Source organism: Lissotriton helveticus, chromosome 3_2 (genome assembly GCF_964261635.1).
Source record: "Lissotriton helveticus chromosome 3_2, aLisHel1.1, whole genome shotgun sequence".
Classification (NCBI taxonomy): domain Eukaryota; kingdom Metazoa; phylum Chordata; class Amphibia; order Caudata; family Salamandridae; genus Lissotriton; species Lissotriton helveticus.
The window spans coordinates 85,900,779-85,923,989 of record NC_136062.1 but is presented as its reverse complement, the minus strand read 5'-3'; the positions used below and the strand labels follow the sequence as shown (position 1 = coordinate 85,923,989).

The 23,211-nt window shown below is 42.1% G+C and overlaps 1 protein-coding gene across 1 annotated transcript in view; it reads left to right on the top strand.

Moving 5' to 3' along the window:
- Positions 1–23,211, top strand: part of MYO5C (myosin VC) — a 1,267,761-nt gene that overhangs the window by 776,555 nt on the left and 467,995 nt on the right. The window contains exon 23 of the mRNA XM_078684841.1: positions 18,186–18,279. Within this exon, the coding sequence (XP_078540967.1) occupies positions 18,186–18,279 (94 nt within the window). The remainder of the gene's footprint in view (positions 1–18,185; positions 18,280–23,211) is intronic.

Genomic DNA, 23,211 nt, shown 5'->3' with positions numbered 1-23,211 from the left:
TAGTTTTTGAACCCTAGGTCTGCCGGTACCTAGGGAAACCTAGCAAACCTATACCTTTTTGAAAACTAGACACCCAGGGGAATCCAGAATGGGGTGACTTGACTGTCTCTCACCAGGTTCTGTTACTCGGAATTCTTTGCAAACCTAAAAAATGGTAAAAAAACACATTTTCCTCACATTTCTGTGGTAGAAAGTTCTGGAATCTGCGTGGATCCACAAAACTCCACCCACCCAGCGTTTCCCAAAATAAATGCCATATTCTATTTTTTCAATCTCGTAAATCCAAATCTGGCTTTCGTAAATAGTTGTTTCAGTCCCCCAAGTGATAGGACTGGGAGGGAGAGGTGTCAAATACATTATGTCATCAGAGTCTTGAGTTGAGTGTAAGTAATGTTATTTCACATATTACAAATATTTTGCAAAGTATACAGTTTTTTTGGGAAGATGTTAATTTTTATTGTAAGGCAAAATTAATTTTCCAATGTTAACTTTATCTCCCTTTGTATTACCCTTCAAAGAAAATTAATGTTTTTAGTTTTCTACTATGTGGGTCAATTCCGTAGGCTTTTAAACACCCTTTTTAAGATGGCCATCAAAATAGATTTAGACCAATATATTTGAGAACCCGAGAACAATCCATAAATGTCTAGTAATCTTAGTAATGTTTGTTTTGTTTTACATCAGCATGTAGTAAAGACTCAAGTACCACATTCATATATCTGTCATGATACCACTAGATTGGAAATAGCAACTGCCTTCAAATCTAAATCAAAAAAGAAAAAGACTGTGGACGTCCTTGTTTAGTATCTCTATAAAGATGTGCTGAGATAAAAGTCAATTTGATTTGATCATGTTCAGACCATTCATAGAAAGCTTTCAAACTACAAAACAATATATCCACAAACACCAAAATTAACCCTTTCAGGTGTTTTAAATGTATATGCTCAATTTAAACCCTTGGTTGCTTTCTCAGCATCTAATCTGAGAAGCACTACTCAAAAAAGACCATGTGAAGTGAAATCTCTTTTCTACTGGTGTAATATTATTACCACTCATTCTTTTAGGAAGGCAGTTTGATCCACAAACATTAGTTGCACAATGACTCTGTTCATTCATTCTCTTAGTATGAATCTTAGTTAATATTGTAGTATCTAGATTAATGAATATAATAGGAAAATGCCCTCCTTTGATGTGAGAGTAACTAATAGTCAATCTGCGGTAAGCCTACTAGGGACTGGATATTTCCACATTTTAACTCCATAGTTGATATAAGAAATTCTTGTAATGGGATATTGTGTGCCAGAAAGATTTTGCAGTTATACATTTGTTTCACTTTTTATGCTAACAATGTCTCCACTCTTTCTTCCCAGTGCCTTTGTTTGAAACATGTAATTTATTTAATATTTTGCTCCTTCTATGCTTATTAAATTATTTAACCCATTTTTACATTTCATATTCTAGACTCAATCTTAAATATTTATCGATGTTTGTAAAAAGTTTCCAACTGGGTGTGCTATTATTATTAGACCAGAAGTTAGAAAGTTATTAGACCAGGTAGAGGGCCCGCAGTTAACACAAACACTATAAATGAACTGACTAAATTGCTTAAGGAGACCGTAAACCTAGGTATCAATAGTCTTTCCCTTTAAGATCTCACGCTGTCTATTAACATTGTTTTATTGTTTGGGCATTTGTAAATTAACACACTGAAAAAACACCAGACATTCTTTTTTATTACTGGAAAACATAACAAATTGAAAAGTATTATTATCGATCTGTTTTGCAATTAGATAATTGCTTCCTTTCAAGTTAGCAATTTGTGAGACAAATTATAGATACCACTTTTTTTAATAAATATGTTTGATTGAGCAGATACCGCCATATTTATCAAGAAGAGCAAAGAATTTACATACTTTTTAGCATCATTAAGAAATAAAGTGATGTGGTATAATAAAGTGCAATAGTGAGCACAAAAGAATAACAAAACATTCTATACATATTATCCTAACTATTTCTCATATCACATTGCAGTCATTGCCTTATGAGCAGCATTATACAAAATAGAATGCACATGTACTAAGCACATCTAGAATGCATTGTAAATAAAGAGATACTCTTCTCAATGCTAGGCTAAAAATTAGATAGAAGAGGAATACATGTTCTCATTAATTCATAGTATAAACCTATCTAATACCTCAAACATTGCACTATTCATTACATACCCCAAGATTCATCATTGTCCCGTTTTGCGAGTCCTTAATAGCGATTATTAAGGAATCGCTATTAAGGACTTGCAAAACGGGATACATGTAGAAATCGCAATTTTAATTGCGATTTCTACAGCTTCCTTATTTGCGATTAGCAAATTGCTAATCGCAAATAAGGAATGACTCCCCATTCATTCCTATGGGCCCAAAAGACGTCCTTGTTTAGTATCTCTATAAAGATGTGCTGAGATAAAAGTCAATTTGATTTGATCATGTTCAGACCATTCATAGAAAGCTTTCAAACTACAAAACAATATATCCCCAAACACCAAAATTAACCCTTTCATGTGTTTTAAATGTGTATGCTCAATTTAAACCCTTGGTATCGCCAAAGGCCCATAGGAATGAATGGGGAGTCATTCCTTATTTGCGATTAGCAAGTTGCTAATCGCAAATAAGGATGCGATTTCATGGGTGCCAGGAGTGTCCAAAGGACACCCTGTAGCACCCCTGAAATGTAAATGTAGCCTGATGTTGCGCACACACATGTCCAAAGGACATGTGTGTGTGTAACATACCACTTAGAAAAATGCACTAAAGTGCATTTTTCTAAGTTTTCGCTATTTACCACGAAGTCAGACTTCGTGGTAAATAGCGGCCAGAAATAGCGAATTCGTAAATAAAAAATGGTTAATGAATTGCATTTAAGGAATCTCAAATAGAGATTCCTTAAATGCAATTCCTCGCAAATATGCTATTTCGCAATTAGCGATTTTTGCATTTGGGATGATGAATCCCAAATGCAAAAATTGCGCTTGCAAAGGGCCAGATTCTCAGAATCTGGCCCTTTGCGAGCCGGATTTCCTTTCATGAATCTAGCTGTTAGTCCTTTAGTGTAAATTAATTACATACTATATCATATATAAAAGGAAGATAGCAGCATGGAACCTAATAAAATGTAAAAATGATAATTGAATCTGAGTGCATGTAATATAAGAACCTTAGGAGCCACATTAGAACGTGTAAAGAGCTTATGTGCTAAACAAATCTGAAATCCATTCAAAAGAAATACTCATCCCAAAACAAGGCTATCAATAAGATGGAAGAGGAGAACCATAATATTAATACATGTTCTCATTAATACATAACACACCCATAGCTAGTAGCTTGAACATTGCCCTATCCCTTGCTTAGTCCTTTGGTATAAGTTGATCTTATACATTATCGTATCTGATAGCTCGAGCATTACACTAACCATTACTTAGCCCTTGGATAAAAATGAATCCTATGCAATATCGTGCACAGAAGGACCATAGCAGAATGAAAACAAAGTGCAGAGGTGCAAAAGTGTTAGTTGAATTAAAGTACATATAGTACAAGAATTCAGATTGTATATTATATAGGCTTAGTAAGGTGCATATCTAAACAATTTTATTCTCAAGAGCAACTAACTGCGCAAACCGCTGTATACCTCTTGATATTTGCAACCCGCAGAGCATATGCCTCGACAAAAGGCTCTGGTCCTCTTCAATTTGTCAAACCAGATTTTAAACATTGGGGCATTCATTGACCTCCAAAACTGGAGAATCGGAGATCGAGTGACTGATAGGGCAGCTAATATAAAATATTGCATATATTTGTTTAGTTTCGGAGTTGCATAAGATGCCCCGAATAGGACTAACATTACTTAAGGTATCATCGTTATTTGTAAACATTCACTCAAAACTCGAAATGGATCATTCCAGAACTGAAATAATTTGGGACAGAAGACAAAAAATGTGCAACCAGTCCCCTTTATCATTTTGTGCACATCTTAAACACTAGTTCGGGATAGCCAGGAACATTTTATATATTGCATGTGGGAAATATTATGCCATCCATCTTGAGAGGAATCCTTTAAAGCCCTCACTTACCGCCAGACCACTGCCGTTTGAGCTATTCCCCAGATGCGGCAGGCGCCCTTCTGATCTGACTCCGGCCACTGGCTACTCGTAAAGGGGATTCTTTGCTGGACCCGAAGATGAAACCAGTCGGGTCTCCGCTGTGATGCTGCCCTGTGAGCCCAGTTGCCTGACCGTAGTGAAGACCTGACACCGTGAGGCTTAGTCGCCTGCATCGAGGCCAGCACTGATCAGAGACATCGACCCGCAGAGGCCGTGATCGGAAACGTAGGCCCGGAGCAAGAGTATCCCTCCTCCCGACACCAGATTCTGAGGTACGTCCTGCGGCCTAGTCGCCTGCTGCGAGGGCGGCCCTTATCTCCGCGGTCCAAAGCAGGTGCCTCACCCCCATTGATGCTTGCCGCCGACTGTCGAGGCTCAGCCTGTGGGCCCTGGAACAAGGCTCCTTCCTTGCACCCTCCAGACCTACATTGAGGCCATCTTCACTCCGGCCTGCTCTGCCCCTTGGTGAAGGCCAGAGCGCCTGGTGCCGGGCCTGCTGCAGGGGCTGGCTGCAACCTGAGACCGACTGACTGCTCTGGAGTAACACGGATTCTCGTGGCCCAGTGCAGGGTCAACCGGAAAGATGGCTTCTTCATCTGCCACCTCCCGTCAGTTCGCTTGATGCCCTGCAGCCCCAGGGGGTGGCCTCCTACGCCCGCTGCCAGAACTTGGCCACTGCTACACCAGGCTTTCATCTATCTTGGGGACGGCCCTAGGTCCCTGAGGTCGGCAGCCGCCGCACTTGAGGTGAATCTTGTCGCCCAGTCTGTTTTCCCCTATCTCGCTGATCTTGAGACTGTTTTCCTCGCTGGGATGCAACCCAGTTCTTTTGTCGCAGCCCCAGAATGAGTCCATTGCATGGGCTGTTGCTCCATGTCTCCTGCTGCCCCCTGCTGGCTGCCTCGGTGATCAGTGCTGCCAGACATGGTTGCAGCCCAGTCTACGACCGGCCCCCTTCAAGGCCGTCCTCACCAACTTCAAAAATTGAATTAGCACATGCAAAAAGTTTAAGAGTACTGAATTTATAAACAACTCGATATATATAGTATGCCTGCATCTCAACAACTACAATTAGCACTCTGAATGAAGTTTAAGAGTACGGAGTCTATATAAACCTGCCCGGTTCACTGTAGCTGTCGCACACTGCTACCGGCTGGATCCCTGCTTCGCACTAGCCAAGATAGCTCCTAGTGGAAATTTCCTATTCAGCACTTACCTTCACTGTTCAATACCTACCTTCACTGGAATCAGCCCCCTGCCTCAATCTTGGAACGAGGCCGGATCTCTGCTCCCCACTAACCAAGGCAGCACCCTCTAGCATTCTTCCGTTAAGAGGCCACCACACTCTGTTCACACCTCTAATTTTTGCTTGCCTCCACTGCGAACCCCTTTCTGAGGGGCTGCCTTTCTCCCTCACCTGTTCTCTGAACCTGTCCCCTTACTGCCCGTACCTTGTGTGAGTTCTGCCCATTGCATTTGCCACCCTGACCCACTCCTGCAGCCTTCCAGCCCTCCTGGCTTTACCTAGTTTCTCCCCTCTCCATTTATCTAGCATCCCCCATTTATCTAGCTCCCCCTCCCCATTATGGCTGGGTCTTGTCTGATTACAACAGGGGGCAACTCTTAAACCATCAGTTACCCTCCTAACCTCTCCAGGACCGCTGCTAAAACATTCAAACATGCCCTCCTGAGGAGACACCCCCAAAACACTGATCCCTGACCTGTACTTCAACGCTGACATGGGCATCATTACCAATTACCTTATTTTCTACACTAAAAAAACAGCACTATGGTGCGCTGCCATATCAATCCTTCTCAGTGTTCAAGAATCCAAGACCATTCCGTGTGGTGCCAAATTCACAATCATGCCTTCCCTAAATCTTAGAGCTGAACTTACCATTACCTTTTACAATAACAGGATAGTTCTGATCCAAGCTCCAGATTTAGATCCCAATAAATTCGCTGACTTCTTCCCCATCCTCTAAACACAAGCAAATAACCCCTCTATGTGCCCCCTGGGCCTCCCATCCAGGTCTACCAAAGCTGCTGATACTCCCCCATGCACCCTTACACTCCCTCTTAAAATTAAGGGAGGCTCGACGCTCCCTAAAGTGTTCCACTCCCAGAACAAATCCCTGGACCGTACCTCTCTTAATGCTACTAGAGAGTTTCCCTCCACCCCCCAACCTCTTGCTTCTGACAACAAGCCATCGCAGCCCACTCCTCCTCCCACCTCCGCCTTTCATCCATGACCACCCCTCTGAGCCTCACCCGCCTCAACAGCCCCCTGACCACCCCTCTGAGCTGTCCTAGCCCTTCTCACACCCTCTTCCCAGAAATCTAGACTGAGAGTGTTCGAACTCCTCCACCAGGCCTCCCGCTCATCCCACCAGATTTTGCCCTGACCCACAGGCTCCCCTCCCGCAAGTTCTACCTTTGGACCTTGAAACCCTGAACATCAGAGCATCCAACATAGCTGAGAATGTCCAGATTTCCATACTGGAGTTGAAGAACATCCTTTACCTCATTGTACACTCTAGCGTTATTCTTAAGCCTTCCTATAACTCAGTCCTTCCCCACTCACCATGCTTTCTCTCCAACCCATGCCGCTGGCCAACAAACACCTTCACCCTCACAAACATCCCAACTACCTCTCGAAGGATGAAACCCTATCCCTCCTCTTATCTTACAAGACCTCCCTCGACGCCCCCATCCTCCAGACAAGAAAGTTGATTACTTAATCCCGACGGTCTCCATCAACACTAATAGATCATCTTCTCTCCATAACCAAGGAGTAAACAGCAACACCTTAACGCAAGTACCCCTATCCTTCCCTACTTCCAACACTTGCCCCGCTGCTACACTCTCTGGCCTCCTACTCAACTGACGATCAGCAGAAAAGCATGCCTCCGAAATCGCTGCCCTCATCCTGAGACAAAAAACTGACGTAGCTATCCTAACCGAGTCATGGCTCAATGAATCTTCATCACCCTACCAAGATTTACTGGTCCCGCCAAACTACTTAATTGTTTGGCTTGAAAAACAAATTAAAAAAGGGGGAGGCATTGCCTGCATCTACCACTCAGACCTCTTCGTCTCTAAACTGCATTCTGACCCCACTGATTCCTGCGAATAGCTCACTCTCTCCATTGGTAATAACACTACTCAGTTTAGCAAACTGCATATCTTCTACCACCCCCAGGCAAGAACAACACTTTTATTGATCACCTCATGGAAATCATTACTGCTAATGCTCAACGCCGTCAAAGCCTTCCTTGTCGACCAATCACTCACTCAATCCTGCACTCTACCAACTCACACGAAAAGTTCCACGCTGGATTGGATCATCGCAAAGCCATCAGCGGTCAGGCTTAATGCAATTGTCCCGTGCAACTGGTCGGACCACCATGCCATTACCTACTCGATACCTAGCCAATTCATGAAGAGACCAGGACCACCTGAGAAACTGAAACACTGGCTCAGAGACAATAAGAGCCTCGACCTCCTTGTGGAGTCGATGAGGTGAGGAACATGGCGGCCATCGGCTGAGCGGTCGTGGGCTGCTTTCTCGGACGCTACTAACTCTGCTTGTGCCTGGGTTAAAGCGATTATTATGGATTAAACAATGAAGCGTCTACCGGCGTAGATGTTGGTTCCGGACACATTTTCTCGGCGAGCGTTTCCCCTTCCAAAGCCGGTGTCGGTGATGCTGGAAGACAGACCGGGGATTTGGCGGTCTCCCACTGCAGCAAGGAAAGCAAGCGAAGCGGCACTATCGGAGCTCCTTTGTGAAGGCGGGGCGGTAATTCAAGGCAGCCCGTGCTGGAGGTGGGAGAGAGCAGCAGCAGCGGTCCGAGGGAGCTGCCGAGCTTGTTTTGTTTTTTCAGCTGCCAGCCCCCGGAGAGGTTCATTCCAACGACCGACAACAACTTACTGGTGCCTATGGCAGGTAGGGGGGGGCCCGGTCAGTGCTTCTGGCTAGGACCGAGGCTCCCAGTGGGGGTCAAAGTGAGACGGGCTCGAAGTTCTGGAGCTCCGGAGGTGCAGATGGTGTTGGGGGCTCCCAGATTTTCGGCAGGCAGTTTAGCCAGGAGGAAACTGATTAGACAGGTGTGTTTGGTCTGAACAATCACGGAGAGTGCCAGGGGTGTTTTTCCACAAAGGTAGTTTCCTCCCCACAAGAGTGTAAGGAGAGGGGTACCGAGAGTAAAGGATTGTCGCCACCTAAAATAAATAGATACTCACTGCGAGCGAGAGCGGATCAGTTAGCCACAAATAGGGAGTTCACTCATTTCCCTCAATGCATTTACCAAAAGTAGTAGTAGCCTCAGAAGCAAAAAGTAATTTGAGTGTACCAGTACTTGCAAAGCAGTTTAAGGGGAAGCAGGCGATTCAGGAGGCCCACGAAAGCTTAGGAGAACAAACTCCAATTAAGCAAATTCAGGGCAAAATTAGGTCACAGAGAAGAAGGAAAGGAACCCCCGTAATTAAATCGAAGGTTATTCCTTCGTTGAAATCTTATTTTCAAGTTATTTCAACAGTAAGTTCAACAGCAAGCTCCCCATTAACCCCCCAAAAAATGAGGGAACACAAGTCAACACCATGCCCAGCCCAACTAAGGGGGTTTCAGAGAGATACCCAACAGGGAAATCAAGTACTACCCCTGCAACTCCCTCTCCACTATCGAGGGAGAAGTCAGGGATATCGGTAAAGGTAAAGGGAAAACCTGTTAAAGCACCTGTCCTCAAAACTGCAACTTCGGAACAACCTCCCCAGTTAGTAAAATTACCTACAGACGGGCACCAGGAAATACACCCCGCGATAGGCCTTTCAAATAGGTATGTTGTGTTGGAAGAGTTAGGTGAGGAGGTGCGAATGACCACACAACCAGGACACAAGGCCGGAGCACAAGTTGAGCAAGTTGAGCAAGTTGAACAAGAGCAAGATCACTAACAAGAACAAGGTCAAGAACAAGATCTCAGTCAGAATCATGATAGCTCCCCTGCTTCTTTCTCCACTTCAAACACAGCCACACACTCATTAGCCGACTTATTATTGACAATGTAGGAAGAGATGACGTCTAGATTTATTGTTTCCGAGGCAAATCAGGCAGAAATGGCCACTAGATTTACAGTGTCGGAGGCAAATCAGGCTGCAATCCGGTTATCTTGCGAGGCCTTAGCTAAGAAGTTGGAGGAGATTACAGCAAGGACTGAAACGTTGGAGGAAGAAATTCCTAAATTAAAGGAATCAATAACATCTAATACATTCAGGTTGGAGTCTCTCACCTCCGAAAATAAAGAACTAAAGAACGACTTAGAACGTTTAGAGAATCACTCACGACAAAACAATTTGAAACTTTTGAATGTTCCAGAGGCCGTTGAAGGGGAGGATATCAAGGCATTCTTGATCACCCTATTAAATGCCACTGTCCTAAAGAATCATGCAAACATTGATCTCAATCGGGAGATAAAAAAGGTGCATAGGGACCCCTTCAAAAGGAAGCAGGGGAAACAGAAACCACGTAAAATATTAGTGAACTTCTTGTCGTATTCGGTAAAAGAATTTATTCTCTCAGCTGCGTTAAAAGAAGGTAGTATAGTGTCATCATTACCGGAGAGCTCTACATTTACTTTCCTCATAAGATCCGACATCTCGAGCGCAACCGCAACAAGGCAGTGGGAGTTGGGGAAGAGGCTGGATGAGCTTAACGGACTAGGAGCAAAGGCACAATTAAGATTCCCAGCAACTATCCGGGCAATGTGGAATAACCATATGTATATTCTCAGATCCACTGAGGAAGTCGATACACTCATAGACAAAATTCAACTGGAAAAACAGGGAGGTAGATGAGAGAGCAATGGGTGGCTTCCCAGGGAGAAAGATATCCCAGGCACAACAGTACGCAGAATTTTGATTACAGAAGACTGTCCGAGGGAGCAATACCCGAATAGGTTAGCCTATTGGAAGGAAGGGTTCCTCAGGGGAAAGGGGGATGGGGGCCACTTAGGGGAGGATCATGAGGTTGTAGTGTGGGGAGCACTGGGTGGGGAGCAGAGTAGGGAGAAAAATAAAAAAATAAAAATAAAAAATACCTCATCTAACCTTAACTTTCACATTTTATGGAAAAAGACAGTAAAGAAAAGCAGCAATCAAGTTAGTTCCCAAGGCTGTGATGGGTAAAGAGGCGGATGCCCGCAAAATTCAATATCTATCATGGAATTTAAATGGCCTGAGGTGTCCTCGTAGGAGAAGATTGATTCTGAAATACTTGGAACTTGCTTCAGTACAGATCTGCCTACTCCAGGAGACACACTTAAGTCCCACTCCAGGAGACACACTTAAGTTTTTTCTAAGACTCCTTGGGTACAATGTTTTTGTGTCTCTCAACAGACTTTGAGTAGTCGAGGGGTTGCAATAGTGATCAAGAGAGGAGTCCCCTGTAGTATTAAGTCTGTCCAAACCGATCAGTCCGGCAGGTGGGTAGTTGCCCTTTTAGATTTTGGAGGGGTAGAGATGACATGTTCATCGTATTATGGTCCGAACATAGACGACCCCTCGTTTTTGATCAAACTACAGGGGTGCTTAATGATGGTAAACCCTCCGCTGATAATAGGTGGAGATTTTAACATTAGGCTTGACCCCGACAAGGATAGTTCTAATTTAAAACACACAATTAAAACCCCACAATCACGCAGGGTAATGAAAAACTTAATGCTAAATTTAAATTTAGCCGATATATGGAGATCTAAGAAGGGAAATACCCAGGGATTTACTTATTTTAGTAAAAGGTATAGTAGACACTCCTCCCGGATCGACTACATGTTGGTAAATAAAGAAAACCTAAATAATATTACAAGTATCTCAATCCAGCCGATACACCTGTCTGACCATGCCCCCCTAATAATTGTCTATGCAATCAGTGGGAAATACACACGTCCAAGATGGACATTGAATAGAGCAATGCTTGCTGATAGAGAGATCGTAGAATCAATTAGTAGATCTACTTCAGAATTTTTTGCCTTCAACCTGGGATCAACTTCTATAGAACAGGTATGGGATGCCTACAAGGCCAATTTGAGAGGTCAGCTGCATTCCCTAATAAGTTCCAAAAACAGGCAAAAAACTCAAGACATACAAGCTTTAGAAGGGGGGACTTCTGCCCTTGAGGTAGAAAGAAGCAATCCTAGCTTAGGAGATCAGGGGAACTCTGATTTGGTAGATAAAAAGCTGGAGGAGGCTAGACAAAAATTTAGGCTACTCTTGGATCAAAAATGCAAAGCACATTGGCAATCTAGGAATAAGGAGCACTATGAATATGGTGAGAAGGCGGGGGCACTCCTCGCCTGGAAGGCTAGGATGGATAGAGCCAAAAATGACATAAATGAATTAATTATAGATAACAGTGGCAATAAGTCGTCTAACCAGGATGATATGCAAAACACTTTACTTTTATTGTTCTCTGAACCTTATAAAGAGGATGTTGAGCCTACTCAGGCAGAGATATCATCCTGGTTAGCAAATAAATCTCTGCCTATTCTCACTGAGACCTCTAGAGAGATACTTGATGCCCCCATACCGATGGAGGAAATAAAAACCCAAATAAAAAGAATTAAAAAAAAAAAAGCTGCCGGCCCAGATGCCATCCCCAATGAAATATATAAATTATTACAGGAAGATCTCCAGCACATCCTTTTTACTCTCTTTAATTATATACCCCCAGGGGGGTGATACCAAAATCGTGGAGTGAGGCTACGCTGGTGTTAATTTTAGTACCTGGACAAAAACCCTTGGCTCCAGACTCATACCGCCCAATCTCCCTGCTAAACGCCGATAACAAGATCTTTATGGCTATTTTAGCAGGGAGATTGGCGAAATTGGCATCTAACTTAATTAACCCAGATCATAAGGGCTTCATGCAGGCAGGGTGATTCAAGAACAAACTCAGCTGCTCATCGGCAATATCGATCTTGCAATTGTTAAGGCTGACCCTCTAGCAGTAGTAGCAATTGACGCTGCTAAAGCCTTTGATCGGGTATGTTGGAGATATCTTTGGGGAACATTAGAGGTTATGGGCTTTGGCCCAATATTTATACAGATGGTGAAGCACTGCTATGCAGATGCTTCAGCTAAGATTCTATTGAATGGGTCTTTGACCCCGAGTTTCTCAATCCAGAGGGGGGCCAGGCGGGGATGTCCCCTGTCCCCTCTTCTATTCAATTTATATATAGAGCCTCTAGCACAGACCATTAGACTGAACAACGCTATTTTTCCCTTTAAAACCTCGGCTTATGAGTGTAAACTGGCATTATTTGCCAACGACATTATAGTTTACACTAGCAACCCAGATCACTCTATACCACAACTTGAATGTACTTTGAGGGAATTTGGCAAGGTTTCAGGTTATCTGGTTAATCTAGATAAAACCGAAATAATGTGCTGGAATACAGTCTATAGGAACGGATTAGAAAGCAGAGAACTTAGTTACCTTGGAATAAAGGTAGTCAAGGAACTAGATAAAATTCCGCTGATCAACCTGGCCAAAATCGAGAAAGATCTGGATTTTTTGTTCGCTAAATAGAAAAACCTCCCTTTGACCATCTACGGGAGGGTCAATTTAGTTAAAATGTCAGTGCTGCCTAAACTCACGTATATTTTTCATGCAATACCTCTAATCTTTCCTACTAAAGGTATTAACAAAATACAGGGGAACATTGGCAGCTTTGTTTGGGGTCAGAAAAAGTCCAGGATGTCGTGGAAAAAGTTGAGGAGGAAGCTCCTCAAGGGAGGATTAGCACTACCGGACATAAATTGGTACCTGATTGCTTTTCCGTTCAAGGGTATAAGGATGTTATTAACGTATCCTGAGCAATCGGCATGGGGCAGAGTACTCAGGGAAATGGTTATGGTAGGGGAGGGGGGCTTTTCTGGTGGCTTCTTATACAAATTTGGCGCACCAAGATTTTTCAAAAGAGTCCGGCTCTTTTATAAAATAAGAAGCGTCTGGGGCTTAGGATATTTTTCGGATTTTGCCCCAATCTGGGACTCTCCTGGGACACCACTCTGCTTGAAAGATAGCCTGGCGATGCCAATAAAAAATGCAGGGATGGTTAGATGGTCAGATTTGGTTGGTTCAGAGGGCATTCTTCCGTGGGAACTTTTACAAGCTCAGATAGGTCCCCAGTTTTCGAGATTTAAATACCTTCAGTTAAAATCATGGTATGAATCAGAAGCCGACAACATTTTAGGCAACTGGGTAGTTGAAATATTACTACAAGACCCTAGCCCAAGGAAGAGAGAGATAGCTCTTTGGTACACACAAATCCAAGAAGCAGAGGAAGTCACTGCGCCGCCTCTAGTATTAGTATGGAATTCAATATCAGTTATCCCGAATATTGAAGAATTATTTGACACTTCACTGAAGATTCTATATAAATATGTGAAACCTGCCACACTGAAAAAAAATCATTTCTTTGTAATAAACAGACTATATTACACCCCAGAAAAAATATCGAAATTTGCCCTAGATCCACCACCAAGCTGTCCTAGATGTGCCCAAATAAAGGCAAATGATTCGCATATCTTTTTTCAATGCCTAACCTTAGCCATTTACTGGAAGGATGTCGGGGACACGTTGTCATCCATCTTTGACATCGGTTTGGAAGTAGATTTATCTATAGTCTTTTTTGGAATGAATGAACAAACAATGGGAGCGTTTTCTCAATGTCAAAAAGCACTCATGTTGTACTTAATAATTCTAGCAAGAAGAGAGATATGTATTCTTTGGAAATCCCCTACTCCCCCCAACCAAGAAGTCTGGCTTAGAGCGGCAGTTAATATGTCAAGATTAGAACTAGACACTGGAAGTGATGACCCCCCTAACATCTGGCAGCACTTCACAAGATGGGCATGGCATAGATACCTGATTACTTAATTAAAGTCCCAGTAGTTCCAACCAAGCTCCAGGAGTTCCCTTTTTTCTTTCTTTCTTTTTTTCTTTTTTTCTGATCCAATGATTACACCAACCCTCAAATACGTGAGGAAGGCCAAGGGGCCTAGACGGAAACAGTGAGCCAAGGGGCCATTAGGAATAAAAGAGTGTAATTTGGCTTGTTAAATCTGTGAAAGTCTTGGTGAAGATGAGGACAAAGAAAAAAAAAAGAAAAAAAAAGAGCCTCGACCTCGAGAAGCTGACTGCTCGCTGTGATAATGACTTACACCCCACTCCAAATCTTTCTAATGTTAATGACCTCACAGAGCATTACAACTCAACTATGTCCAACATTATTGATGATCTGGCCCCGTTAAAGCTAAAAAGATCCCTAATCAAAGACAGAAACCCCTGGTTCAACTGACCCCTCAATAAGGAAAGGAGAGCTCTCTAACAGAAAGAAACTGGAGAATGCACCCCTCAACCTCCCAACTAAAACTTCTCCGTCAGACCAGAAAGTCATATAACAGAAACATCCTCAAATCCAAAAAAGAGTTCTTCAGATACGAACTGGATAACGCTAAAAACAGACCCTGTAAGCTCTTTCAAATGGTCAAACTCCAATCAAACAAAATAGCTAAAACCTCCAAAGAAATAACAAAATCCCTAATAACCTGTGAGGAATCCTCCTCCGTCTTTACAGCCACAATTAACTCCCTAGGAAACAAACTTAATGCTGCCTCAAACTTCCCACCTCCTCCTGCTGGGAACCATCTCTCTCCTCATCCACCGCTGGTAACACCCAAAAGTCCAACTTCAATGCTTATGATAACCTCTCCATCTCGAAAATTCTATCCTCCCTAAAACCTAATAGCCACTTCAATGACCCACTCCCCTGCAACTGCCTGGCAGCGACCTCCCCATTCATCATTCCCATTTGGACCACAATCATCCAGGTCTCCCTTCTTCAAGGCTCCATACCGGACTCCCTAAAAACCGGGCACGTCATCCCCATCCTAAAATAACCCACTCTGAATCCTGCTATTCCAGACATCTTCAGGCCTATATCCAATATTCCTCTCCTTGCTAAAGTTCTGGAGAAATGTGTGCAACTTCAACTGAGCCAACACATCGCTAATTTCAACCTATTAGACGAAATCCAATACGGTTTCAGGCCTGGGCACAGCAGCAAAACAACTATTCTTCACATTGTAGACGATGTGTTTCAAGCCCTTGACCACAGCCAAACCTGTCTCTTAATCCTACTGGATTTATCCTCGGCATTTGACACAGTCAACCATGAGAAACTACTTGAACGCCTCCAACATAGGATGGGAATTGGAGGTACGTCATCAAATGGTTTGGTTCCTTCCTCCGAAACCGCTCCCAGAGATTCTTAGTTAACAGCAACCTATCTGCTCCCTCTCTGATAACAATTTGTGTACGTCAAGGCTCAACTCTGTCCCTTGCCCTCTTCAATCCCTACCTCGACTGGCTAGCTGAAATACTCTGCACTGCTAACATTTCCTTCATCATGTACCCGGCGATACCCAGATCTACATCAAATCTCATCCCTAAAGGAGATTAACTGTTTGAATGAGGCTCTGATGATAATGGTTCAATGGCTCGCCAGCAACCAGCTCAAGCTGACTACAGAAAAAAACAGAGTTCCTTCGCATCTCCCCCCCTAAAAATACTACTGACATCCAGGAATGGACCAACTCAATCACAGCACTTAATCTGCCAAATCTCTCGGCATACTCCTGGACAGCCAACTGAATAGGCGTGACCACATTAACTCGATGTCCAATACTGGCATGTTCCACCTGAGCTATTTGAGAAAACTAAAACCCTTCCTTGAAGCTGCAGACCTAAAAAACGCAGTCCTGGCATTAGTTATCTCCAGGATTGAATATAGCTGCTCAACCCTATCAGGCCTACCTAGGGTCTCCACTGCCCCCTGAAAGCCTGCCTCAATGCCACAGCAAGACTCTTAACAGGCTCAAGAAAATGTTACCACATCTCCCCGCATCTAAAGGTGTTGAACTGGCTCCCCTTTGAAGCCAGAGTCCAGCTCAAACTAGCTTGTATCACGCACAAAGCGCTATACACAAATTCCCCTGCATATCTCGCCAAGAAACTCTTGGTATCCAGGGGAATCAGAAACTCCTGATCCGCCAGAGGCCTTGTGCTCCAGCCACTCCCCTTCCGTAAGGCCGTGCCTTCTCTGGGGCCTCACCCAGAACATGGAACTCGCTGCCGCCCTCCATCAGAAGAATTCCTTCTCTGTCAACCTTCAAGAAGGAAGCTAAAACATTCCTAATGAGCAAAATCTTCCCTTAATTTTCTTTCACTGTGCACTCTGCTCCACGTCAGGGCTCTGGTCATTCTGAAATATCTCTTGTCTGCTAGGTTGCTCCTATTCTCTGTACTGATTGATTATTCCTGCATATGTAATTGTGGACTCTCTCTGCATATCGCTGACGCGTCACTGGGCATTTGTAATTGCTGCCTTTTCATTGCATTTTGCTGACTTGTCACCCCTCTGATTATTGTATATACCCTGATTATGTCCTAATGTAGTCACTTCCCTCTAGCCCTATCCATTGTTTTGTTCCTTTGCCTGTGTCAAACCTGTATGCAACATGTTTTTCCCTGTATAGCGCTCTGGTACCCTAACAGGTCACGTTTGCACTCTATAAAAGTTTAAATAAATTAAATCCTATATTATCAAAATTAGCTGTCCGGAGGGACTTTTACCCCACGATATTGGTATGTTCCAATTCTCTGATAGTCACCCTATCTAGCCTATATAAATAATCAAGAATCAAAGACGTGCCAGAGTATTTCCTCAGGCCCTAAACAAGTTGCCTATCCCTGTTAGCTTAATTTTTGCTTATAACTGGATAAGAGCCTGTGTCAATTCACTCATCTCTTGAAAATTAATTGTCAAGAATCCTAAAATCCGCAACAAATTGTGGCAATATCGATGGTACCCTATCCATAAATGCGGTTTAATTTCCTCCCAAGTTAACAGTCTTTTTCCAACGTAAAAATTGCCCATTACTCAATACACTTGAGAATTCCACAAATTACACTGGTTTAGAAAGATTTAAACCTAGAACTTTACAGTCCTGTTGCCGTACAAACCTTTGGCAAGTCGGCGCCTATCTTGCCTTGAAAAAGCTCTTTAAACCATTTTCAATTTTGACTAGCACCTTATCCTTTTTGGTAGCCTTTAAAAATACTGGTAATTCTATTACTGATTCTTGAGCTTTCCCCTTTCTCTCTATGATATCCAGCCCTGTGACTTGACAGTAAGAAAATAAATTGCGTAAGACAATCCTCCCTAGTCCCTGTCTAGCTGGAAAATGGAATATTTTGCCCTCAAGATTTTGCAGTTCCACGTGAATTTGATAAGAGAATTGAGTTCTTTACAAAAAATACCTTGTTAACTTTAATAGGAAGATTAGAAAATAGAGGCAAAATAGTAGACATTTTAATTAAATTATAGACAACTCCATGAATTGTGATGTGGTACATCTGTGATTTAGACATCTTCATGGCAAATTATGGTTAATAGTGTGAAAGCTACTTATTTTAATTGTAAAACGCTCTCTTAATCATCCAATTGGATGATCAGAATCATCTATGTAGGCAACATTCAAGTAATACCTTGCTAAGCATCAATGCTTTCTATTCAGAATATTTCAATAATAATAATAATAATCATAAAGGAATTTATTAAGCGCACAGCTACCCCCAAAGGGGTGTCCTGGCACTAAGGGAGACAATGAGCAGGATGAGTGAAGTGCAAGACTATTCAATGATGATAACATTACACAACTTGTAAATATTCAGATTGCATCATACTAACTATAATTGTGACCATTTCTCTTAAAAACCAAATACCACTCAAGAAAGCAGATGTGCATGGAAGCATTGGATTTGTCTGTTGTAAGACCACCTATGAGTTTATATATTTCATTTTATGATTGTAAAGTAATATTCAACGTAATGTATCATTGCTAGATGGCAGATCTGAAATAACTAATGTTGTATTTTTATGTCTTCATAACGGTTGTTTACATTGTTTAAATTTAGAAAGTAGCAAAACTTCAAAAGCAAACTACAGAGCTGCTTGAACAGAAACAACAGCTGGAATCAAAGCTTCAAGACAAAACTCAGGAAATGAAAGGTATTAAAAACACCCAACATAAGGCTTAATGTTACCTTTTTTATTGTAATTTCTCAGCTACCATAAGCTCTATACAAGCTGGTGCACTGTACCAACTTAAAACAATGTTAATTACAGATCCTAATACCTCCCATAATTACATATCTACATAGCCAATGTGCGGAATATATATATATATATATATATATATATATATATATATATATATCTATATCTATATCTATATCTTGCATCCCGCCCGACCACTGGGAGTTGCAGTCCGCGACCACATCGAGAATCCGAGAATCGAAACAGGTGGGATAACAGGGCGGAGCTTTGGTCACATGAATAAAGAAGGCTGCAGGACTCAATCATTGCTACAATGGAAGCGTCCTGAACACTTGGGCGCTGATGAAGGCAATACAATGCCGAAATACATTTGCCAATTCTGTGGAAATGAAGTGCTTCCATGCTGTCCCCCGTTGTGGCCTCTGCTCTTTCCTGTGGAGGAGTTTGCTTCGATATTTTCTGCATTTGCCAGAGACGCAGTACAGAGGCCCCCGCTTTGTCAAGTTGACCCGGACCCCTCTGACTTTGCTTCGGCTTTGTTTGGTACTCCAAGGAATTGGAATGGCCTGAGCCCGCCGCGATGTTCGGGGATAAACAGGGCAGTTGTGAGGATATTCATCCTCTTGCTGGGCGGCGTACACTGTCACTGCTGCCCCTCCGAAAATTGGACCTGAGCTTCGGGGCTGATGCGGTGTGGGGGCTCAAGGTGGCTCATTGTTTTTACTGCAAGCAGGATAATTGGGCTGTTCTCATCATTGCAATCCTGCATCCCACCCGACTACTTGTTCAGACATTCCACGCATCACCTACCTGGAAGCAGAGTGCGGCATTCTGGGATTTGCAGTCCGTGACCACATCGAGAACTGCAACCGGTGGAATAACAACATCAGGGGCGGAGCCTTGGTCACATGAATAAAGAAGGATGTAGGACTCAATCATTGCTACGATGGAAGCCTCCTGAACACTTGGGCGCTGATGAAGGCAATACCATGCCAAAATGCATTTGCCAATTCTGTGGAAATAAAGTGCTTCCATGCTGTCCTTCTGCATGAAGTCCCACTGCTCTTTCCTGTGGAGGAGTTTGCTTCGATATATATATATATTCACTGAAAAAACCATAGGTTATAGACCATATATAGTTAGGGATTAGCATTTAAAAAACCTTATTTTACTCACACAAAACCATTGAAATTCCATATATAGTTAGTTGCACTAACTATATATCGCGCACCCGCAATCCACTGCTGATCATGTCACATATTACATCATTCATGACATGGTCAGTGACATCACTGATGACATCACTGATGACATCTCAAATGACATCATTCTTGTGCTAATACGATAAACCTCTTCAGACTCTAATATAACCTTAGATACACTCAGTGTATACAGACACTCACACACTGCCACTCATCCATGGAGTTACTCACACACCCAGTCAGTCATGCAAAGAAACAATCTCACCTCCATTTCTTCAACTATACAGTTAAACACACCTTACTTATTGAAACATATACTAACACATATTTACTCTCTTATACAATCCCTGATACAAGTTCACAATGATCGATACAACGACTCACTCATTCAGTGGCTCTCATGCACAGTTATTTATATATGCCAACTCTCACATGTACTGTGTTTTACATATGTACTTACTATGACATGTAGCATTGAGATATCCATTCACTCATCAATACACTCATGCACACAGTCAACTGCCCATGTAGCTGTTTCCACATGCCCTCTTGAACTCATACACCTAGTGAATAAACTGCTCACACATCTATGCATAGAGTCACACACCTTCCAGCCACCCCTACACAAACTCAATCTCCCATAGAAATACTTGGGCAACCAATTAATAACACATATAGCCTCTCGTATAGCTAATGATCAACACATGCAGCAGTTTACAGAACAACAGACATAATGATGCACAAATTAAGACAGTTTAGTCACTAACCCATGCATTCAGTGAGACACATTTAATCACTCACTCATACAGTCAGTCACGCACCTACTAAATCCTTCATCCAGACACTTATACATCCACTCATTCTTCAATATGTAAAACATATTTAAACTTTACAAAAACACACAGACACTAGATGATGTCATCAGTGATGTCATTTGAGATGTCATCAGTGATGTCATTTGAGATGTCATCAGTGATGTCATCAGTGATGTCACTGACCATGTCATGAATGATGTAATATGTGACATGATCAGCAGTGGATTGCGGGTGCGCGATATATAGTTAGTGCAACTAACTATATATGGAATTTCAATGGTTTTGTGTGAGTAAAATAAGGTTTTTTAAATGCTAATCCCTAACTATATATGGTCTATAACCTATGGTTTTTTCAGTGAATTTTTAAGGTTTTGTAAATGCTAATTCCTAACTATATATGGTCTATAACCTATGGTTTTTTCAGTGAATTTCATTGGTTTTTTAATAGCTAATATCAAAACCTTTACAATGTATTATTCTTTAAAAAGAAAAATATTTTTTACATGTTTTTTATACAATTTTTTTTTTATTTTTTTTTGTTTCGCTCCCAGTACGCGTACCGGTTAGCTTCCCGTTAGCTCAATCCGGAGGCGCGACCCGGTACGCGAACTAGTAAACGTTCCTTTAGCGCACCTCTCGCGTTACAAAACAACATCGTGACGCGTCGCGTCAGCATGACGTTTCGCGTTCTCGCGTAATACGTCATATTACGTGCTACGTTCGCGTACCCGGAAGCGCAGCGGTACGCGAACCGGAAGCGATCCGCGGCGCGGCGCCGACCGCGTAATGTAAACATAGCAGGTCATGTGACTCGATAATAACACTTTTCATTGGTTCATTTCACTTTTGGTTTCCTAATGATGTAATACAAGGTCATGTGATCTAAAATGGACACTTGTCATTGGTTTAGAACTTTTGTTTTTCCCAAATGATGAAAACCCCTCCTTCTTTCATCACTCTGACTTTCATCTTGGTGAGAGAAAGACCCTTTATTGAGACTTTGTGATGGCTTCATTAGTAGCTTCAGCTGGTGCTAGCCCACCACCTCCACCAAATCCAAGAAAGAGAGGACCACCTGCAGAAGTAATTCTGCAAGAAGAGGAAGAACAGGAAGAGGAGGAAGAGGAGGAAGAGCATGAGTTTTTGCCAGAGGAGCCCAGGAGGTACAATCGACAGGAGAATTATATCTGGCAATTCTACAGAATTCCTGAGGGGCAAAAGAAAGTGAATGCTCGTTACGTGTTTTGCCGCATATGCGGTGACAGATTGTCAAGGGGCACCGATAAAAAATATAGTTATGGGAATCATACTATGCATCGGCATATGAGTAGGTGGCACCCAAATAACTATAGTGCTGCCCAGCTACGTGACCAACAACAACATCCCCTCCAAATGGCAAGAAGATCGGTGGTTCCAGAGGTGTCGGGACCAGAGGCGAGGGAGGTGATTGCAAACATCCAAATGTTGTTTGGTCACGTAAAACAAGTGTGCGTGGAATGTGGCGCTTTCATCTGCTACAGAGAAAGTAGCATCACTTTGATTTTGCGAGCAATTCAAAATCATATTAATGTTTGCACAAAACGCACCAAAAAATAAATTCTTTTTTTTTTTTTGCTCCTGTTGAGCCCTTTATAATGGATCGTTTTTGTTTCCCCCCCCCCAAAAAAAACCAAAATTTTTTTAAAAACGTTCAGAAAATACAAAAAAAGTAAAAAAATGTTCAAAAAATACTAAAAAAAATATAAAACAACAAAAACATAAAAAAAAGTTCTTTTCAGAACTAACTCCCCATTATAAAAAAATTGGTAGAAAATTTGGAACTCTGCCAACCTGTATTTCTCTTAGTTCGCTCCCGGAGCGCTACCCGGTACGCGTACCGGACGCTAACCAAAAAAATATTTTTTAAAAAAGAACAGTAACTATAAGGGAAGGAAATAGACAGTTATGTTAAAAGAAAGACAGCTAAAGGGAGTAAACTAACGATACTGTTACCTACAATCCACTGTTGATGATTTCACATATTACATCATTCATGACATGGTCAGTAACATCAACAGCAGTGGATTGTAGGTAACAGTATCGTTAGTTTACTCCCTTTAGCTGTCTTTCTTTTAACATAACTGTCTATTTCCTTCCCTTATAGTTACTGTTCTTTTTTAAAAAACATTTTTTTGATCAGTCATAAACAGTGACATTAATAGAAACAGAGAGAGTGAACAAGAGTGAAGAACTATGGTCCTCCTGAGCCACCCTCAGAAAACCAAGGGGGTCAAGATACATCTACCGTGCCCCCTTCTACCTATTCTGAACATTATTTGCCCTCCATCTTGTATCTTGATTCGAACGAAACACAAAATGGTGGACTGCCATAACGCTGCTGGTTTGCGAACCGGGCAACTTCCCAGGAAGCGGTCCCCAAAAAAAAAAAGTTGGGAAAGTAATTCACAGACACTAAGAGTAATAGAAATGGAGTGAGTGAACAAGACTGAGGAACTATGAGAACAGAGGCACTGAGAAAAAGAGTGGAAGGAGTTGAGTAAATAGGTAATAGAGAAAGGAATGAGGAAAGTAGCAAAGGCAGGAAACTGAGGATTAAAGAAGTGAAGCAGTGGATCTAATAGTAGGTGAATGTGATACAAATGTAACGAAAAGAGTACAACTATTTACCTTGTAATTGCTGTTAAATTAATCACATTTTATTTCTATACTTTCAATCTGTGAAAGAGAGAACCAACATTTAAAAAAAAATTAAAATATGTATTTAAAAATTACAAAAGACAAGGGAAAATATTGAAGGACAAATAGTTTTTCAACAACTTTGACACTGACAGAAGCTTCTGCTTCTCCAGGTCCTCTACACAATGCTA